General features: G+C 52.8%; 2 protein-coding genes across 4 annotated transcripts; one reads left to right on the top strand and one right to left on the bottom strand.

The window, feature by feature from the left end:
• Positions 1-317: 317 nt before the first annotated feature.
• Positions 318-9,808, top strand: LTK (leukocyte receptor tyrosine kinase). Of its 3 annotated transcripts, XM_079126596.1 has the most exons (20): positions 318-766; positions 1,299-1,442; positions 1,531-1,702; positions 2,154-2,304; positions 2,459-2,605; positions 2,832-2,988; positions 3,066-3,248; positions 4,565-4,663; positions 5,330-5,482; positions 5,902-5,997; positions 6,386-6,581; positions 7,423-7,513; positions 7,644-7,708; positions 7,892-8,021; positions 8,117-8,214; positions 8,357-8,449; positions 8,547-8,648; positions 8,781-8,915; positions 8,990-9,080; positions 9,195-9,808. In XM_079126596.1, exons 1-20 carry the CDS (start codon positions 724-726, stop codon positions 9,462-9,464), a joined length of 2,616 nt encoding a protein of 871 aa, XP_078982722.1. In that variant the 5' UTR covers positions 318-723; the 3' UTR covers positions 9,465-9,808. The 3 variants fall into 3 exon arrangements, with proteins under 3 accessions (XP_078982722.1, XP_078982723.1, XP_078982724.1); XM_079126597.1 differs by lacking the exon at positions 3,066-3,248; XM_079126598.1 differs by lacking the exons at positions 3,066-3,248; positions 7,423-7,513 and having other exon boundaries at positions 6,502-6,581.
• Positions 9,809-9,883: 75 nt separating this feature from the next.
• Positions 9,884-18,764, bottom strand: ITPKA (inositol-trisphosphate 3-kinase A). Its single transcript, XM_079126599.1, has 7 exons — positions 18,047-18,764; positions 11,917-12,013; positions 11,610-11,826; positions 11,271-11,475; positions 10,918-11,019; positions 10,582-10,653; positions 9,884-10,478 (listed from the first exon to the last, which is right to left on the bottom strand). The coding sequence occupies exons 1-7, from the start codon at positions 18,530-18,532 to the stop codon at positions 10,275-10,277; spliced, it is 1,383 nt and encodes a 460-aa protein (XP_078982725.1). The 5' UTR covers positions 18,533-18,764; the 3' UTR covers positions 9,884-10,274.
• Between the last annotated feature and the right edge of the window lie 884 nt (positions 18,765-19,648).

Below are 19,648 nucleotides of genomic sequence, written 5' to 3'. Positions count from 1 at the left end.
TTGCAATTCTCCTGCCTCAACCTCCTGAGCTTGAGGGATGCTCATCATGCCCGGTTTGTTTGTTTGTTTGCTTATTACTGGGGATTGACCCTAGGGGAGCTTTATCACTGAGCTACATCCTCAACCCTTTTTATTTTTTATTTTGAGACTACGGTGTGGCTAAATTGCTGAGTCTGGCATTGAATTTGTGATCCTCCTACCTCAGCCTCCCAAATTTCCAGGATTACAAATGTGCACCACCATGCCCAGTTGGGACAGTTTAAAGAGTACTTCCCATGCGTGCTCACACACCACCACCACCACCACCACCATGGCAGCACACTCTCCATTGCTCCTATCCCTAGAAACCTAGAAGCCCTTGCCAAGTGCTCGGGATATGGCTAGCGGCCTTTCAGGCTGTTATCTCAAAAGGGTGGAGTGGGGGCATCCTCCCCTACCTCAAAACTACCACAAGCCCCTGGAGTAGCCAGAAGCATACCCAAAGGCCTGGAGACAGCTCCAGGGTGCGGGTTCCACAAGGCTCTTCCAGGAAGCGTGGGGACCTAACTGCCCATACGGCCCGCCCTTTCTTCCTTCCACATTCTGGGGTCTGAAGTAGGCGTGGCCACACTGACAATAGGTCCCGGCGGTGTCTGGCCAACCACTGGATACTACCCTATGCTGCAGCTTCAGCCGCGCGGTGGCAAGTTCTGAGCTGTCAACCTCAGCTGGGGTGAACTGGCTATGGGCTGCTCCGGCCCCCTGCTGCTGTGGCTCGGAGCTGCGGGTAAGTGCTATCTGGCGGTCAGGGAACCAGAGGCACCTTCCTAGGCGTGGGGATGGCGTTCGCGACCGACCAGGGCGTACTGATTCCTGCCTAGGCTCGAACCTTCGGGGTCAAAGCTCTCTTCTCTGGTTCGTGGAGTGCAGGCGGAGGAGTGCCTGATGCGCCCAGATCCTAGGATCCTATGACGCATTTTGGGAACCAAGAACAAGCCCACGGGTGTTAGCACTACCTAGAGGCAGGGCCACTAATCAAGTAAAGAAAAGCGGGGAGAGCTGCAGAACCCGGCTCAGTACAGCTCTCAGTTATTCAGGGGGAAGGACTCTTGAGGGAAGAACCTGGTAGAGCTATCAGCAGGCAACCCGCAAGGCTTTGGCGACAGAGTTGTGTTGTTGCTGGCTTCCAGGCTTCAGGCAGCAGTTAGGGGTGTGGCCGGGAACAGCTGTTGAGGGGTTATAGTCTCTTTAACCTCCAGCCCCTCTGCATTAACATCCTACGCCTTCTCCCAACCCTGTATCTCCCTCCCACCTTTCAGGCGCCATTCTCTACTGCAGCTCCGGGTCCCAGACTCCGTATCTTTCATCCTCGCCCCTGCTGCTACCAATTTCCAGCCCCTGGGATTCGAAAGTCACTGCCCCGCCTAGTGGACTTGAGCCAGCTTACCCCACACATTCTCTAGGTGAGCTCCGGGTTCTTCCGTTCAATAATCCCAGACCCCTGGTCCTGGTCAGTGGTTCGAGAACCCTTTCCTTCCTCCCTGCTCCCAGGCAACGAGGGGCCTTGGCTGTTCTCCACCTGCGGGGCCAGTGGCCGATGGGGCCCCACACAAACACAATGTGATTGGGCATACGCGGGAACCAGTGTGGTTGTGAACGTGGGGACCGAGGGACCTCTGAAAGGCGTGCAGCTGTGGCGGGCGCCAGGCACCGGCCAGTATCTGTAAGTGACGGGCATGGGTAGGGGTGGCGGTGACATGTTAGTCTGAGGTTTTACTGTAAGGGAAAGGAAGGCCACGTGCCCACCACATTGAGTTTTAGAGTATTCCGCTGCGACATTTAACCCGGCAACCTTGACTGTATCTCCTTCCAGCGGAACCAAGAGAAGGGTGGCAATGGTCACTGAGTTAGCCTGTACTTTGGAGCCTAGTACCGGGTAGACGACTGCCCCTAACCAGCGGAGGCGCCAACCGGGGGCTTGAGCCTCCTGACATCTCCATTAAAAAATACATAAAATCTAGTTTTTGGTGTGTAAACCTAGTCTTCCCATCCTTTTAGAGTCGACTACAGTTTCTAGGTCCCTTGGATAAGAAATTTTGGAGCCACCTCTTTCGCCAACCACTGCTCAGTGTGGCCAGACCAAGGGCCAAGAATTCAGAGCCCTCTTCCCGCAGGATCTCAGCCTACGGAGCCGCAGGCGGCAAAGGCGCCAAGAACCACCTGTCACGGGCGCATGGCGTCTTCGTCTCAGCGGTCTTCTTCCTAGGTCGCGGGGAGCAGCTGTACATCCTAGTGGGGCAGCAGGGAGAGGACGCCTGTCCGGGAGTAAGAGGAACCAGAGAGGAAAAGGCGTTTCGGGTGTCCGGGACAGGGGCTGGATGTAATGGGGTGGCCATCGGGACGTGCCTTCCTTGGTGCTCAGACACCTCAGCGATCCGAGGATCCGAGGCCCGTCTGATTTTGGCCCCGGCTCTCGCAGGGGAGTCCGGAGAGCCAACTCGTCTGCCTCGGAGCGTCTCCGTCCGCTGAAGAGCTTACGGCGACGGATGAGACCGAAAGAGTCCGGAGGTCGCAGCGCTGGGCAGGAGGTGGTGGGGGTGGCGGGGGCGCCACCTACGTCTTCCGGGTAAGCTACCGCCGGTGCTGGCCACGCTTGCCCCTCAGCCCAGAGTTGAGGTCACTGTTCTCCTACCCGAGGACACGCACTACAGTTTTGGGGTTCCTTTATACCTGGGCGCAGCTGGAAGCCCATATGCTCTTCTCTGGTCCTGGAACCGGAGCTCTCGCCCAGGCCGGAGTCCTTCCTCGACGGCGGGAAGGCTCCCTCTCTAAACGCTCTGCTGGCCCCATAGCTACGAGCCGGCGAGCTGGAGCCGCTGCTGGTGGCTGCCGGAGGCGGAGGTCGGGCCTACCTGAGGCGGCAGGACAGAGGCCGGACTCAGGTCGCCCCTGAGAAACTGGAGAACCGCTCGGCGGCGCCTGGGAGCGGCGGGAGAGGCGGCGCGGCAGGTGAGCGAGCGGGTCTCCAGTCTGCAAGCTGGTTGCTCCCCACCCCCGCTGCCAGTCATCCCGCTGTCTCTCCACAGGTGGAGGGGGCGGCTGGACGTCGCGGGCCCTCTCTCAGCAGTCTGGTCGCTCACTGAAGGAGGGAGCAGAGGGCGGCCAGGGCTGTGCGGAGGCCAGAGCTACACTTGGCTGGGCTGCAGCAGGAGGCTTCGGGGGCGGTGGTGGGGCCTGCACTGCCGGCGGAGGAGGCGGCGGCTACCGGGGTAGGTTCATCCTTGGGGAGGGCATCTAGGCAGGGAATCGGCTTTTTAGAAGGATGGGTGAGAAAGGCTCCTAGAGCTTAATTGTGCCAGACCACAGCAGGAGCTCTTAGAAAAGGAGGTCAAATCGATTGCAAATCACACATACCATAGGTCTCCCCTAGATTTGCCTTTAAATCTAGGACCTTTCCCATCACAAGTCCTCTCCTTGTTCTACAGCAATCTGAGGAACTCAGTGAGCAAGCTAAGCCAGAAGACGGGAAGACAGGAAGTTTTTTGTTTGTTTGTTTTGGTTTTTGGTGCCAGGGATTCAACCCAGGGGTGCTTAACCACTAAACCACATCCCCAGCCCTTTTATTTTATTTTATTTTACTTTGAAACGGTCTTGCTAAATTGCTTAGAGCCTTGCTTAGTTACTGGCTGGTTTTGAACTTGCAATCCTCCTGCCTCAGCCTCCTGAGCAGCTAGAATTACAGGCAGAAATAGTTTAAGGTGGTAATTTGTGTGATTCACAATTACCAATGGCTTCAGCACCAAAGAAGTTGTTGGAAATGCAAATTCTGAGGGTTGGAGTGAGGAGATGTTGGTCAAAGGACATAAAACTTCAGTTAAGAGGAATAAGTTCAAGAGGTCTATTGAACAATATGATGACTTCAGTTAATAGCAAAGGATTCTACAATATAGCTAAGAGAGTAGGCAGGTGCAAGTGGTGCTGACCTGTAATCCCAGGGATTCAGGAGGCTGAAGCAGGAGAATTCCAAATTCCAGGTCAGACTTGGCAAGTTTAAGCAGCAATTTAGCAAGACCCTGTCTCAAAATAAAAAATAAGTGCTGGGATGTAGCTCATAGGTAAAGTGCCTCTGGGTTCAATCCCCAGTTTGTGAAAATAAATAAGAGGGGACTGGGGTTGTGTCTCCATGGTAGAGTACTCCTCTAGCATATGTGAGGCACTGGGTTCCATTCTCAGCACTGCATATAACTAAAGAAAAATAAAGGTCCATCAACAACTAAAAAATATTTATAAATAAATAAATAAATAAATAAATAGATTTTAGGTGTTCTTCCACAAAAAGTAAGTCATGTAAGTGGTGCATATGTTGATTGGCTCAAATTAGCCATGGCACAATATATACACTAACAGCATCTGGGTAGTAAGGCCACAGAGTAGGCCATAATGGGGTTTCCACTGGGAGATTCCAACTTCCTCACTTCATAAGCCAGCTTCCCATCTATGAGGCAGCTGTGTGCCCCTTCCTCCTCCACCCTAATGCCTACACACTCTTTTTGTATTTAAACCTTCCATCACTCTCAATTTCCAGGGGGTGATGCCTCAGAGACTGACATCTTCTGGGCTGATGGGGAAGATGGAGTATCTTTCATACACCCCCGCAGTGAACTCTACCTGCAGCCTCTGGCAGGTATGGGTCCCCACCCTTCACCTCTCAGCTTTACCCAGTCCTTAATCCCTGGGCCCACTCACATATGAGATACCAGCTCTGCCCTGTGAACTACCTAGTTGTAGACTATTGGTTGTGATGCCAGTATGGACATTCTGGAGTGTTTGTTGAGTGTCCCCTTGCTATGAAATCTCTTCAAATACCAGGGGAATCAAGGGTCCCAGAATTGGGAATATGCAGGCTTGACAGAAGTACCCCAGACTCTCCCCACTGCCCTGGGTGCTTGATGCTACTCCTTACTCTAAACTCCTGGGCTAGCCAGGTGTGGTGGTACATGCCTATAATTTCAGTGACTCTGGAGGCTGAGGCAGGACCACAAGTTCAAGGCCAGTCTCAGCAACATAGTGAAGCCCTAAGCAACTTTGAAAGACACTATCTTAAAATAAAAAGGGCTGGGATGTGGCTCAGTGGTTTAAATGCCCCTGGGTTCAATCCCCAGTACCAAAAATAAATAAATAAATAAATAAATAAATAAATAAATAAATAAATAAAATAAACTATAGGGGTAGAATTTTTGGTGGTCTTCCACAAAAAGTAAGTCCACATGGTTGGAAAAAGACATATGCCCCCAAACTCCTTTCTCAATCCTCATCCCCCACCGTACCATATCAGTTCTTTTATTCATAGTCATAGAGAACCATGGAGAGGTGGAAATTCGAAGGCACCACAATTGCAGTCATTGTTCTTTGAAAGACTGCCAGTGGCAGGCTGAGCTCCAGATTACTGAATGCACGTGCCCAGAGGGCATGGAGCTAGCTGTGGATAACATCACTTGCAGAGGTAAGATTTTCCTTTTCTCAAGGTCTGAACTCCTGGGTTAGAGGATGGGAGGAGCAGTAGGGCACTGGGAAAGATAATATAGAGACCAGATGAGTGCCAGGCACTGTGGCGGATACCAGGCAGGGGATTGCAGATGGATCAGTGCTTGCTCTGCCTTCAAGGAGTGTGTAGGCCAGTGTGGGAGGTGAGATGGATATTTAGAAATAGATATATAGATATATATCTAAAAATGACAGTTGCAATGGGAGGTGTCAAGTGTTTGGGGGGTTCTCCGGAGGGAGAGTTTGCTTTTGTGTAGAATAATTGGGAATGGCATTGTGGAAAAGTTTACCCTGAGCTGAATCTTGAAGCATAGGTAAGACTTGAGGTAGAGGGACAAGAGAACTTCCCACTGAAGGTTTCTCTCTCTTTTTTCCTAGACCTGCCTACCCCCTCAAGCCCTCTGGTTCTGATGGTGGCTGTGGTGGTGACCTTGACACTGAGCCTCCTTATGGTGTGTGGGGTCCTGATTTTGGGTATGGAGCATCTAGTTGTCACGACTGATTCAATGCTACCCTTTCTCCACTGAGCTGTGATGGGTCCCAGGGGCAGATGTGACTGACATCAGAACCCCTTCTGTCCTCCAGCAATGGTAGACTCCTCTGGTCTTCAAAGAGTAGAAAACAGTTGGAGAGGCCTCGGGAAAACATCTCCTTAGATGGGCATCTGGAAGGTGTCCTAGGCAGGGGAGGCAGGGGAGGCAAGGGAGGCCTGATGGACAAGTACAGGGTGTGCCTTTTTTTTTTTTTTTTTTTTTTTGGTGCTGGGGATCAAACCCAGGGCCTTCTGCTTGCAAGGCAAGCACTCTACCGACTGAGCTATCTCCCCAGCCCCAGGGTGTGCCTTTGTTCTTCCCTTTCTCAGTGAACCAGAAGAAGTGGCAGGGCCTATGGGGGTCAAGGCGGCCAAATCCTGAGCTTGAGCTGAGCAAGCTTCGAACCTCTACCATCAGGACAGCCCCCAATCCCTATTACTGCCAGGTAGGGCTTGGCCTGATCCAGTCGTGGCCTCTGCCCCCAGGGCTCACCGAGGTTTCCCCTGCCAATGTCACTCTGCTCAGGTGAGTCCTCCATCACTTTCTGAAAACTTTTGTGCTCTGAATCCCCACCTCTGATCCTCTCCCTCCTGTGGTAGATTATGGATCAATTATGGTGGATTTGAACATTCAACTCAAACCTCTTGTGTAGGGAGATGAAGGCCCACACAAGCTCTAAAAGGAGAGAGGGCAGGATCAACTCTCTATCCCACTTCTGGAGTGATTAGGACCTTGGAATATGACTATTCTGGAGCTCAAGGGTTGCTTCCTTCCAGGGTGTCTGCAACACCATAAGAGAAGGCCTCATCTGGTGTGTGTGGTGGGAGCACACACCTGTAATCCCAGCAACTTGGGAGGCTGAGGCAGGAGGATCACAAATTTGAGGCTAGCCTTAGTAACATAGCAAGACTCATTTCTCAGAACAGAAAGAATAATAGTAAAAAGGATTGGAGATATAGCTCAGTAGTAAGGCACCCTAGGTTCAACCGCCAGTACCAAGAAAAAAATAAAAGGCCTTATCACAGCCTCCCACCCCAATTCCCACTCCATTTGTCTGCTCTTCTGCTTTAGCTCTGTGTGAGTTAGCACCACTCTTTTTTTTTTTTTTTTTTTTTTTTTTTTTTTTTTTTTGGGTGCTGGGGATCGAACCCAGGGCCTTATGCTTACAAGGCAAGCACTCTACCGACTGAGCTATCTCCCCAGCCCCAGCACCACTCTTGCAGGGCTTGTGCTGGGGGACATTCATGATGCAGAGAAAGCTCAAATAGGGTCAGCTTGGTACGTGATGGGACAAAAGCAGTTAATTACCCTCTAGGACCCTTCTCCATGCCAGCCCCTCACTCCCTTCCAACCTGTCTTCCTGCAGAGCCCTGGGCCACGGTGCCTTTGGGGAGGTGTATGAGGGACTGGTAATTGGCCTTCCTGGGGAATCCAGCCCCCTACAGGTGGCAATCAAGGTGAGGGGGTAGGGCTTATGGCTGGTTGTAGGAGAGCAGGGCACCACAGAAAGATGGACAATTGCTAGAGCTATGGTGAACTGCCCTCATGGTTTCCAGAGGAACTCAGAGCTCTGCTTTTCCTCCCCAGACTCTGCCAGAGCTCTGCTCTCATCAGGATGAGTTGGACTTTCTCATGGAGGCGTTCATCATCAGGTGCCCCTGGGGCTTGTGCGTAGAGGTGGGAGAGCCCAGTACCACCTGCAGGAAATGGCCTCTCCTGCACTCTGGGGTTGAGAGGCAGCAAATTTAGGGACACAGGGTTCTCTGCATTTGTACAGAGCTCAGAACATGTTTCTCTCTTTCCTGGTAATGGGGTATGTGCACCACCCAACTCAGTAAGTTCAGCCATCAGAACATTGTGCGCTGTGTGGGGCTCAGTCTTCGGGCAGTGCCTCGCCTCATTTTGCTGGAACTGATGTCTGGAGGGGACATGAAGAGTTTCCTAAGGGAGAGTCGTCCCCACCTGGTAAGACCCTTCTTCCAGTCCTCCAGGCCCCTCCCAAGACTCTGTCCATGTGTCCAAAGACCTGCATGGATTGATGTGTCCTCTGCCTGATCCAGGGCCAGCCATCACCTCTGGCCATGCAGGACCTGCTGCAGCTGGCCCAGGACATAGCCCAGGGCTGCCACTACCTGGAAGAAAATCACTTCATTCACAGGTTAGGAACAATCCTGGCTCAGAGAACCCCCAGTCCAACTCATTCCCCAAGGAATAACTCTGGCACACAGCTTTTAAGAAAATAGATCAGGAAGGGCCAGAGCTTCTGAATTCTGAAATCATTCTTTTGCCCTATTCTGCAGGGACATTGCAGCCAGGAACTGCCTGCTGAGCTGCACTGGGCCCAGCCGAGTTGCCAAGATTGGGGACTTTGGGATGGCAAGAGATATCTACAGGTGTGAAACCTGGAGAAGTGGGAAACCGCTGCTCCAAGGAGGTTTACCAGCACCTTGATGGCAGTTGAACAACTTGCTACTCTCCTCCCTTCTGTAGGGCCAGTTATTACCGCAAGGGGGGGCAAGCCTTGCTTCCAGTCAAGTGGATGCCTCCAGAGGCCCTTCTGGAGGGCATCTTCACATCCAAGACAGATTCCTGGTGATGACAACCTTCCCTTGCACTTTCCTACCCTGCTTTGAGGCTAATCCTGTCCTTTTGGGGCTGCCTGGTATGAGGGAAGGGGCAGTTGTACCTGATGGACCTCACTTGTCTCCCCCACTTATGATGCAGGTCTTTTGGGGTACTGCTCTGGGAGATCTTCTCACTGGGTTATATGCCCTACCCTGGGCATACCAACCAAGAGGTGCTGGACTTCGTCATTGCAGGGAGCCGGATGGACCCTCCTAGGGGTTGTCCAGGGCCTGTGTGAGTTTAGAGTGCTGCCCAGGAAGGGAGGTCCCTGGAAACCATGATGGTCACAAAGTCCTGCTTTTCCCCAGGTACCGCATCATGACCCAGTGTTGGCAGCATCAACCTGAGCTCCGCCCCAACTTTGCCAGCATCTTGGAGCGCCTTCAGTACTGTACTCAGGTGTGCCTCTTAATCACCCTTTTCCCTCAACCTCTGACCAGCCTGGACTTGTGTCAGGAAGAAAGCCCTAATACTACTCTGTGGCCCAACTGCTCCCCTCCCTTCCCATTACAGGACCCTGATGTGCTTAATTCACCACTGCCAATGGAGCTGAAGCCCACTCTGGAGGATGAAGGGGCTTCTGGCCTAGGGAATGGGTCCTCAGAGGGCCTAAGATCTCTACAACCCCAGGACCTGAGTCCAGAGAATTTGAAAAACTGGGGAAGGAGGCCTCTTGACCCTCTGCTGTCCGCTGGTCTCAAGCCCCTCAAATCCCGAGACCTCCAACCTCGGAACCTTTGGAATCCCACCTATGGCTCTTGGGTCCCAAGGAACCCTGATTGAGGACTCAGGGTTGCACTGATCTTAGCAACTGCTCCTCCCTGTACCCCTTTCCAGGCTTCTAGTGCCTTGTTAGTCCGGTAGCCTGTTCCCTGCAGTCTGTGCTGCATGTCTGGACCTGTCTCGGGGTTGTCCTGGCAGCACTGGACTTTCCCTGCTGGAAAACAGCTCCAGGCCTCTTGGGGAAGGGCCTGGCTACTCTCAGCCTGTGTTCTTTGGGACCAGAGGCCACTCCCCCACATCCCTGTTGTGGTGGGGAGTCCTGGATTGCCCTCTCCAGGAGCATCTTTCATCCCCAACCCTATAGATATTTCTAATAAAAAAATCCTTTTACATCTTCCAGTGATCTGAGTGGACATGAAGGATTCTAGAATTGAGGAAAGGAGACCAGAGGAGGGAGTGGACGAGGCCTGAGTCACAAAACTGAGTCTTTGAGTTTTATTAGGAAGAGGAGTCCACCGTAGTGTGGGAAGTTAGACCAATAGGTCTAGACCTGTGAAATAAAATTCTTTATCTGGCCCCTCTGGAGAGGTACAGAGCTGCCTCAGAAGAGCTGGGCTGAGGAAGGAGCCCATAGTTCCCCTCCTGTCCTGTAATATTAGTGTCATTAATCTCTAGAAACACTGGGGCTCATGTGGAGGCCAACTCTGGGTGTTGGCAGTGCATTCCCTTAGTGGTTGGCACCTGGCCCTGCAGGACTGAATTAACTGCCCGCCCAGCGGGATTCGTCTCTTGCCGGCATGCACAGTGGGGATGCAGCTGCAGGTCCATATCTGTCTGACTGTTGGCCCAAGTGAGGACAAAGTGTTGGCCTCATCTCTCAGCAAGGCTGGCCAGGATGGTAATGAGATTGTCCAGCCCCAGCAAATAGCCGTCCTCACGGTTGCCCTCCTCCCAGGGCCGACGGTGGTCCAGGATCTGGCCATCGGGAAGGGGTGTGGTCTTGCCAAAGTCGATGAGCCACACGCCGGCTCGATGGCAATGATCATGCACAAACAGGAGAGAGCTGCCAATCACCTGCCAAGCCCCACACAGTCAGGCCTTTTCCTGGAGAAGTCCCACAACTCTATTCCCACTCTAACCACCACAGACCCAGCCCCTGAGCCCACTAGCCTCTTACCTCGTGCCTTCGAAAGAACTCAGAGACCTCCAGGGTATCTCGGATCTGCTGCAAGCGGTTCAGATACATTCTCTGGAGAGGGTAGAGTAGGCAAATTATTTACAAGCTAAGGGAGGTCCTGCTAACATTAGAAGCCATGATGCATTTTCAGCTTGGTACATATGGTTGTGAGGCTCCACTGCACGGCCCAAGAGGGAAGGAAATACAGCACTTACAACAGTGAAAGAAATGCTACCAGGGGGAAATCACAGAGGCAAAGGCACTAGGACAGATGACCAGGAGGCACCTTGGTTTCAGGTGCTCCAACACATCAGGATTCTGGGATCAGGTTCTCACCAGCACTTCTGTATCTCCTTGTACAAACTCCTCAAAGACTCGAGTCACTTGCTCCCGGCTTCGTGTAGTCTTGAAGTCAGTGCTGCAGGAGCCATCCGCTTTCTGAAGGAGGTGGGCAGGGATTGTCAGGGGCCCTGACCCGCAAGGGGTAGCAGGAAGAGAATCATGCCAGGGTAGCGATACCTCCCAGGACATTAACTTCTGGGGACAGTGAGACGGCCGCCAGAGGGCGTCACTTGGTGGTGCTGGTGGGTGGTCAGCAAAGGGGAAAGAACACCTCAAAGCCGGGAGGGGCTGGGACGGAACAAGGGCCTGGGCGGTGAGGTGCAAAAAGCAAAGTGGGCCTGGCCCACCTTAATGCCCTCGATACGGAAGCCAAGTGTGGTACTGGAGCTGATGCCTTCCCGCCACTGCATGTAGCGAGGCTTCGTGACAGCCCGCTGCGCATGCTCCTCCTCAGTGGGAGCTGCAGGATCCACAGCCAGCATCTTCTTGTACATGTCCTTCCGAAGTTTGGGCCGCTCTCGGGCCTTGGTCAGTTCCTCCTCCAGGTAAGTCCTACGGGAGCACAGACAGGGAACAGGATGTGAGGTGAGGGCACCAGCACCCCATCGAGTACTTGCCTTGGGCACTGAATTACGCGACTGTCCCAACCCACATTGGTTCCTGCTGGCCCAGCAGGGCACGCAAACCTGACGCCCATCTTGCAGTCAAGCACGCAGGGTCCGTCGAAGCCGTCAAGCAGGTCCTGCAATTGCAAGTAGCTTTCGCCATCGCGCTCAACAACGCCGTGGAAGGCAGGCACACAGCCACGCAGCGCATCAGCCATCAGCCGCGCCAGGCAGTAGCGCTCAGGCTCTGAGCTGCGCTTCAAAATCAGCCCACTTGTGCCAGCAGCCTTGAAACTCCCTGCAGAGGGGCATCAGTTAGTGCTACTCAATCCCTCCCAGTCCCGGCAACCCTCCCCACGCACTGGTACCGGCTGTGCTACTTACTTACCCGTGTGTCCCGCCAGCTGCACCCAGGCATAGCGCTTCTTGAAAGGGCTCATGACTGGCAGATTCACCATGGTCCGGATCTTTTGCCAGTGGCTTTTCTGAAAGCAACACAGGCCCAGTCTGCAAACTGGTATCTCAGTAATGCATAAACCTTTCCACTGGGACAGGGCCTAGCCTGATCCCAACCCAGTGGAAGCAGCAGTGGTCACACAATTTTATTCACTCACTCATTCATTCATTCATTCATGGAGTTTACTGTGGGGCAATGTGGTGAGCACTGTCCTAGATACAGAGAATCTGTTGCTCCAGTAGGCTGTAAAGAGTCCTGGACCTAGTATCAGAAGGCTCAAGTTTATGCCCCAGCTCTACCACTCAGAAATTACCTTGGGCAGGTTACTAAATTGCACTCTCAGGGTTTTCCAACTTTTGTGAGCATCAGAGCAACCTGATGATCACCCAAGATGCAGATTTTAGGCTCTGTTGGGTCTACTACAGGGAAATTCTCAGGAGGCCTGGGGTGTAGTCAAAAATTTGCATTTCTACCAATGCCTCAGGAGATTCTAGGGCCTGAAAAACAAGCCTTTGAGGATCAGTGTCTTCATCTATAAAATGGGGAAATAACTACCCTTTCTGGGTTGTTGTGAGTAGTAAATGAGTCTTGAGTGTGACAGGCACTCAGTTTCCTGGGGCATCTCATTTCTTGGTATAAAGCAGAAGATGAACAAATCTGGATCACTAATTAATTTACTAGGGACCTCAGCTCCTTTCATTTAGGGAACAAACACAGAATCAACCTTTTTGAGTCTAGGGCATGGATGCCAGCCTGGCAGGGCCTGAGAAAGGTTTGCAGCTCCCCAAGACTCTCAGCTGTCCCTGGATTTCATGTATTCCTCACTTTTTGGGAAAGCCCAAGTCACCCTTGGTTCTGATCTGGACCCAGAAATCCGAGCCTGAAAGTGAAAGGCAAAGCTGAGGACCAATCAGATAAAACTGGCAGAGACATAGATTTTTTGGGGGGGGGGGGGGAGCATACCCCTTGCCTCATGAACATTGCTCTGGCCTTCATCCAATCCTGAAAGCAGATAACTTGGACCTTTCTGCTTCTTACCCTCGACTTAGTAGTCTTATGTCTACTCTCTGAAGTGCACTGTGTCTACTGCCTTCTTCTAGGGGTGTTTGCCATTTAAAGGACTTACACATGTGTGTCCCCACAGGACTGGAACCCAAGAACCAGCCTCTCTGCCAAGAGAAAATTCTAAGAGGGAAAAAGAGAACAGAGGAGGTGGCCTAAGCAGCGGAAGGTTGCTAATCATAAAGCCTTTCCCATGGGCAGTTGGTGACAAAGCACTGGGTGGGGAGTGAACAGTAGGTTCCAGTTCTGGCTTTGTCACTTTCTAGCTGAATGAACCCAAGCAAGTTATATGTGTGGGATTATTTTCTCTGGGGGTCATAGTGACTGCCCTAACAGGAGTCACCATTTACTAACTGCTGACTGCTTTCTCATCTTCCCTTAGACACTGTTGCTCTTGCTTTCCTACTGAAGTCCCTACATTGCACACTAGGGCGTAATCACATGTCCAATCCCTGGGGAACTGGGGGTGTAGCCAGAAGCAGCCCACTAGAAGCATGACATCTCTTTCAAAACTCCCTTTTAAAAATCTTTAAATACATACAAGGTTTGCATTTTCCTGCATAATAAATCCAAGTTTTATTATAAAACTCCCCACCTCCAAATCCTCAAGTAAAATTCCAGGAAGATGATTTATGTACCATATATATTCAGCAGTAGCAGCATCCCAGACCCCCTTCTCTCACATTCCATTTGAGAATCATGATGACGATAATGCCCAGGCACAGCAAATGCATGAGGTGATATTATTAGTTCCATTTTACAGAAGGAAATCAAGGCTTAGAGGAGGTGTACGGGTGTGTGGGTGTGTGGGTGTGTTGCTGGGAATTGAACCCAGAGCCTTAGGGATACTAGATAAGTGCTTTACAATTAAGCTATATCACCAGCCCTCTGAGAACTTAGCATCCCCTCATTCCTTGGCTCCAACTCCCCATTTCTGGTTGAAGGTCTCTACTAGTACAGCTCCCTCCCCTGATCCAATTGCTCCAGAAGGTTCCAAAGTGCAAACTACCATCCTATCTCCCTTTATGGGGTTGAATGGGGTACCACATGAGAGAGAACTTTGTACAAGTTAAAAGGATTTGCTGCCTTAAGGAGCTATGAGGGTTTTAATCTCTGAGAGAACACTGGGATCAGCCTGGGGACTTCTCCCTATTGGCTAGATACCTTTGCTTTCATGCAAAGGCATGTTTTTAATGGTTGGAACTTCAGGCAGTTTTAGGGGCCTGCCAGCAATATTTGGAGAACAGTAGAACCAGAGTGAATTTAGCAATAGTATGCAACTAGTTCTATAGTTACCCTAGTAGAAGGAGGAAGCAGCTTGGGTTAGTCTGGGTTATCATTTCTTCTAGGGTCATGTGGAAGCACTGAGGGGGCTGGAAGATAGACTTGGGTGAAGAGGGTTTGATGTTGGTATACTACCACTTGTACATGTGGTACAATATGATGATAACAGCATCAAATTGCTCCCAAGGGGAGGTGAAATGAGACTCTTCCTACCTTGGTTTTGTGAGTCTCATATGAGCCAAAAGCAGCAGTCACTATGACTGGTTCTATCTATGTAGGTAACAGAAGGCTTCCATACCATTATTTCAGGTGAACCCTCCTGAGGTTTCCTTGACAGGATTTATCTCCCTTGCCAGTAACAGATATGGTTAAGCCTGGAAAGAGTTGATGCAAATGTCATGAACCCCAACTGGCTACCATCTTCCTTCCATCTTAGGGAGATACGTGCCCCAGGGAGCATAATACATTCACAAATGAATGTATCAAAAAAAGCTTTGGAGAATCATTTGTCAGTGGGTGGCTGGGTTGGTAGGTGGGTGGGAATTCTGGCTCATGAACAACAGCAGGGAAGATATTTTTGAACAGGTAAGACTTTTTATTGTATGGGTATCAGAAAGCAGATTTTAATGTTACAGAGTGAAATCTAGCTGCCAAAGAGGCCAAAGCCCCATTCTTTGGCTCTGCCTTTCCTTAGAAACCTATACACAGTCAGAGGCTACCTGGGTATCTTGGGGTAAAAACCAGAGTTGCTGACTATGTGAGATACTCTTTGATGAAGTCACAAAGAGGCCCCCTGTTAATGCCCCACCACTAGGGCTGAATAAGGAATATGTGCTTTTAGGCCGAGCTTGGCTATATTCTAGCACGAGAACCTCCCTAATCTAAACTCTGTTTGGAAGCCTTAAAGACACTTGCTCCTCATATGACCCCAGACTCTCAGCCTATCTTCTGCCAAAATAGATCATTTGCTCTGTCTTCACTTCTGCTCTGGGTCTCCAGTCAGTCATCCCATCTCTGATTGAAGCTCTCTGCCAGCCCAACACCCTCCCTATGTTCCAATTGTCCTATCAAGCTAGCACTCCCTGTGGTGGTGGTAGGGAGAGCAATCAGTTTAAATTTATACAATGATTTGCACTAAGGTATAAATTGACCCACGACTTCACCTTCCCATGGGCATTTGCTTTTTAAAAAGGAAGTCTGTTAACCTAAATTCTACTCTATAATTAGTGGAAAGTGATGTGTGGGGGTTCTGAGTTCTGAGTCCAGAAGGGGACAACATCCAGGTCTCCTTACCTAGCCTGGAGCACTGAGAGAACACCAGATGAACAGAGCCAAGCACCCTCTCTTCTGATAGTGCTACCCCCCACAATTGTTTGAGGAGGCAGGTGTAAGAATAATCATGACAACTGCCCTTGGAGAGAGGCCTCCAACTACTCTTCTTGGCTTCTAGGTTTTCCTGACCCTGACTCTTCTTTCTACCAGAGGAAAGGCCACTGAAGGAAGGCTGTCCAGTTCCAACTACCCTGTTCTGGGCAGGCTGTACAGGATGCTTGGAGGCCAAGAGGAAGGGTGTATGGATCAGGTTGAAACAGGCAGAATCTCCCCTGACCTTGGTAGGCTCAGGCTATAGTGTAAGGGGCTGACTAGTTGAGAGCCCTACAGTGTGGCCGCAGTACACTTTCCTTAGGTGCATCCTTCACAGTCAGCCTGAAGGATTCTGCTTCCTGCCTGGGGAAGCTCTAAAGGTGGCCGGGAAGGGCATGCTGTGCGACTGCAGACCCGCCACAAGGCAAAGTCCGTTCAGGGCCCTTCCACGCGGTCGCAGGCAACCTCTGTCAACAGCCCCTGGCTTATCTGCTCTGCGGTGGCTGTTTGCCTTCGGGGAGGCCCCGGCGGGTTGGGGGTTGGGAAAGCCTGGAAGACGCAGTCTTGGAACTAGAAGGGCCCTCAACCGCCATCTGCAACAGCTCCTGGTGGTGTCGGGAGAAGTGGAGGCACCCTTGACACGGCTGCGGTTGGTCTTCCCAGTCTTGACCCTAGCTGAGGATGCCTACATACTGTACGCAGCTTGGGTTGTGGGACTTCCTCCACTCAGTACCCCAGACTTGGCTGGGTCCCGAAGACGGAAGAGGGAGGCGGGGCGTGCCCACGCCCCCACTGGTCGCACCCGTTCTCCTTGAGTCTGGCTCTCAGGTGTCAGATATTTGAGCAGGGGAGCAGCCCACCTACTGCTCAGGTTGAGGAGTGGTGGGAGGGGTCCTGTCATTGTTCCATGTTCCATGGTTTTGGGGTCTTGGAAACTGCAGCACATAAGCCAGAGTTGGCCCAGGAATGATCATTGGCCAGGGAGTAAGCTTACCCACGAGGGGAGAAGGAAGAGGCAGGCTCGTGACTGAGCCCCCACGCCTACACCTGGAGGTGGAGGGGTGTTTTTTCTCTGGGGTTTGTGTGTGAAAAAGAGAGAGAAGAGAGAGGGAATGTGGAGGGGGCAGAGAGAGAGAGAGAGAGAGAGAGAGAGAGAGAGAGAGAGAGAGAGAGAGAGAGAGAGAGAGATACTAACCCACTAGTCTCTGGGTATTGTAAGTTACTGAGGTTCACTGCATCAGGGAACCACTGCAAGTTGTTACACGGTCTGTCTCCCCCACCTCGTCTAATCTGACTGTGCAGAAGAACTCGGATCCAAAAGTACCAGGCCGTGTCCCAGCACTCTTCCCACAGCGTCCAGGTAACCCGTCGGGTCCATGGCTTTCACTCCTAGTTGTCAGGACGAGGCCTTTTGAGCAGGCCTAGAGACACTGGGGCACCCCTCGCTTCTGTCTCAGCTTCCAGGGTACTTGAGTAATGTGGATCTAGAGCAATTCCACACTAACCACGTGCAGTTAAAGAATTTGGCCTTAGTCAAAACCAGGGGGACAAGACAGCTCTCCCAGGAGGTGCCCACCCCTAAGGGGCGGATAACAGTAATCACTTCACCACACTCTGGCCTCTGTTATCCAAGGGTCAAACTTGGCTTCAGAACATTCAGACTGCCAGAGGAAGCGACTAGTAGGCTGCTTCGTCCCCTTTCAGCCTCAGTTTACCTTCTCCTGGGCCACGGACAGGAGCAGTAAGTCGAGGAGATTGGGGGTGCACACCAGGTGGACTGCATTCCGCTGCCTGTCAGAGCTCCCAGCCCTGCGCCCTTCCTTCCTGCGTCCAAGCCTCGTGCGGGCGCCGGGAGCAGAAGGCAGCGGCTCCTGAGCAGAGCCGAGAGCTCCGTTCCACTCCCACTCAGGAGAGGGAAACCGTGGCAACGGCGGGGGTGGGGCCGCGGCACCGAGAGGGGGCGGGGAGAGAGGGAAGCGTTCGTTCGTCCCTCTATTTTCGAAGGTTCAGGGGGCAAGACTGAGGTCTTCTGATCCCCCAGTGCTATCTCACTGCCACCAAGGTATGAGCCCTCGCCTCGCCCGTTCGCCACAGCAGGTCACATACTCCTTATCCCACTTAAGACGCCCCAGGGCCCGGCCGGGACCTGTCTGCACAGTCGAGGTGAAAACTGCCAAGGCAAGAGGTCCGCCTGGGTCCTCCCTCCGACCCCCATATTCCTCCCTAACAGTGAGAATCGGACCCTCAACCCAGGAAGCGTGGGACACGAGTTCGTCCTCCAAGAGCTCAAAGCTGAGTCCCCAAAGCGCAGCCGGGTGCCCAGCGCTAGCCCCGCCCCCGCGGCCCGTACCTGAACCACGTCCTCGCCTGTTTCCAGCTGCACGTTGCCGCGGCTCCGGCTCTCGCTGTCGCTCAGCAGATCGTCCTCCGAGTCCTCGAGCAACGACGAGGAGCCAGTGGAGGAAAGCGACGAGGTGGAAAGGCGGCGTGGCTGTTGCAGGTGCGAGCCCACTGCCGGGAGCCAGTCACGCTCCGACTCGGGCGGCCCAGGGCTGGCCGGGGGTAGGTCCGGTTCCTCGGCTGTCACGGTCAGCTGCGGGATAACCCGGGCCGGGGAAGCTCGCGGAAGCCCGTTTGGGACCTGTCCCCCACGCCGCTTGGCTCCACGGGCCCGGGGTTCCCCTGCGGCGGCAGCGGCAGCAACCGCGGCGCAGCGCGCCTCGAAGAGCAGGCGCAGCTCTCCGACACTCCGGCGCGGGGCCCGTTCGAGCCCAGGACTGCAGGACCCCGCGTTTCCCGGTCGAGCCATGCCCGTCGGGCCCCCAGGCAGGGTCATTTCCCGGAACAGGAGCAGCAACTGAGCCCACCAGCCCGCGGCGCGGCGGGGACTGGAGACGCTCAGCGCCTCGGGCTTGAGACTGCCCGGGGGCGGAGCCTGAGCGCCACCAGTTCGGGCCCCGCCCCGTCCGCGCCCCCCGCCCACTCCTTTCACTTTCAGCGAAAGCGCGGGCCTCTCAGGGCTCTTGCAAGTCTGGGATGGCTTTGGGTTGCCCCTCCCGGTGTCAGGGAATCCCAGACACTGTAGGCACAAAACTCCGGCATGGCCCTGGCGGCCTCTCGACCCGCCTTCCAGGAGACGGGAGGGGCCGTTCTACGCCTCTGGGCCTTACTGCCTTCCCGGGCTGTGGAACTGGGAAGAATTCCTCCAGTTGACTTCGAGGACCCTGACCCCGCCAGGGAGGAACTGCTCCTGCTTTCCCACCCAGTTCCTCTGGCTCCTTTCCGTATTTCATCCATCCTCTGCAAAGTTTTCCAAATCTATGGAGCTTTTCTCCGGCCAGGGCCCTACGCACAGAATTCAAGGCCATCAGCATCCTAAAGAAGCCCCACCCCAGGGCACGAGCCCAGTTCGAGACTATGTCCCGGGGTCCAACTGAGGCTGCTCCCCCACCCCCACCCGATGAAGCTCCCCACTTCCTGGCGGGCAGAGAACAAGGTCAGGAGGCGGAGCCTGGAACTCTCCAAGTGTCCCAGCCTAGTCTGTGCTTCATTCCCCCAACACTCACCCTCTGTCAGCTGACAGTACTGAACCCTTCTTTCTCCTCCTCCTCTCTGGGGCTTGGTGTCTACTTTGTGACTTTAAGCAAGTCATTACAGCTCTGCTGATTCTCCTTTGCATGGTTACTGTCCACAAGGTTACTATGAGAATAAAATAAGATTCAAATGTAGGCTAAAAAAGTTAAAATGTGAACTAAAGATATATAGCTCATCAATAATTTGCCTAGCATACACAAGGCCCTGGATTCAATCCACAACATGGAAAACAATAACAGCAGCAGCAACAACAAAACAGATATGAAATCTAAAATGTGAGTGTTTTTTAGTGTGGTGCTAGTATCTAAGACCCACCACGTTTTAGATGGAATTTTAGGCAGTAGTTCAACACCTGAGT

Source organism: Sciurus vulgaris, assembly GCF_902686455.1.
Source record: "Sciurus vulgaris genome assembly, chromosome: 2".
Classification (NCBI taxonomy): domain Eukaryota; kingdom Metazoa; phylum Chordata; class Mammalia; order Rodentia; family Sciuridae; genus Sciurus; species Sciurus vulgaris.
Note: the sequence above shows the minus strand (reverse complement) of the source record. Positions and strands in the feature narration are given on the sequence as shown.

Coding starts and splice junctions, on each gene's coding strand:
- LTK (XM_079126596.1), top strand. CDS start 724: ATGGGCTGCTCCGGCCCCCTGCTGCTGTGGCTCGGAGCTGCGG. Junction 3,249..4,564: donor AGGAGGCGGCGGCTACCGGG/GTAGGTTCATCC, acceptor CTCAATTTCCAG/GGGGTGATGCCTCAGAGACT. Junction 5,998..6,385: donor GTGTGGGGTCCTGATTTTGG/GTATGGAGCATC, acceptor TCCCTTTCTCAG/TGAACCAGAAGAAGTGGCAG.
- ITPKA (XM_079126599.1), bottom strand. CDS start 18,532: ATGACCCTGCCTGGGGGCCCGACGGGCATGGCTCGACCGGGAAACGCG. Junction 12,014..18,046: donor CAGGCGAGGACGTGGTTCAG/GTACGGGCCGCG, acceptor TGTTGCTTTCAG/AAAAGCCACTGGCAAAAGAT. Junction 10,654..10,917: donor AAGGAGATACAGAAGTGCTG/GTGAGAACCTGA, acceptor TACCCTCTCCAG/AGAATGTATCTGAACCGCTT.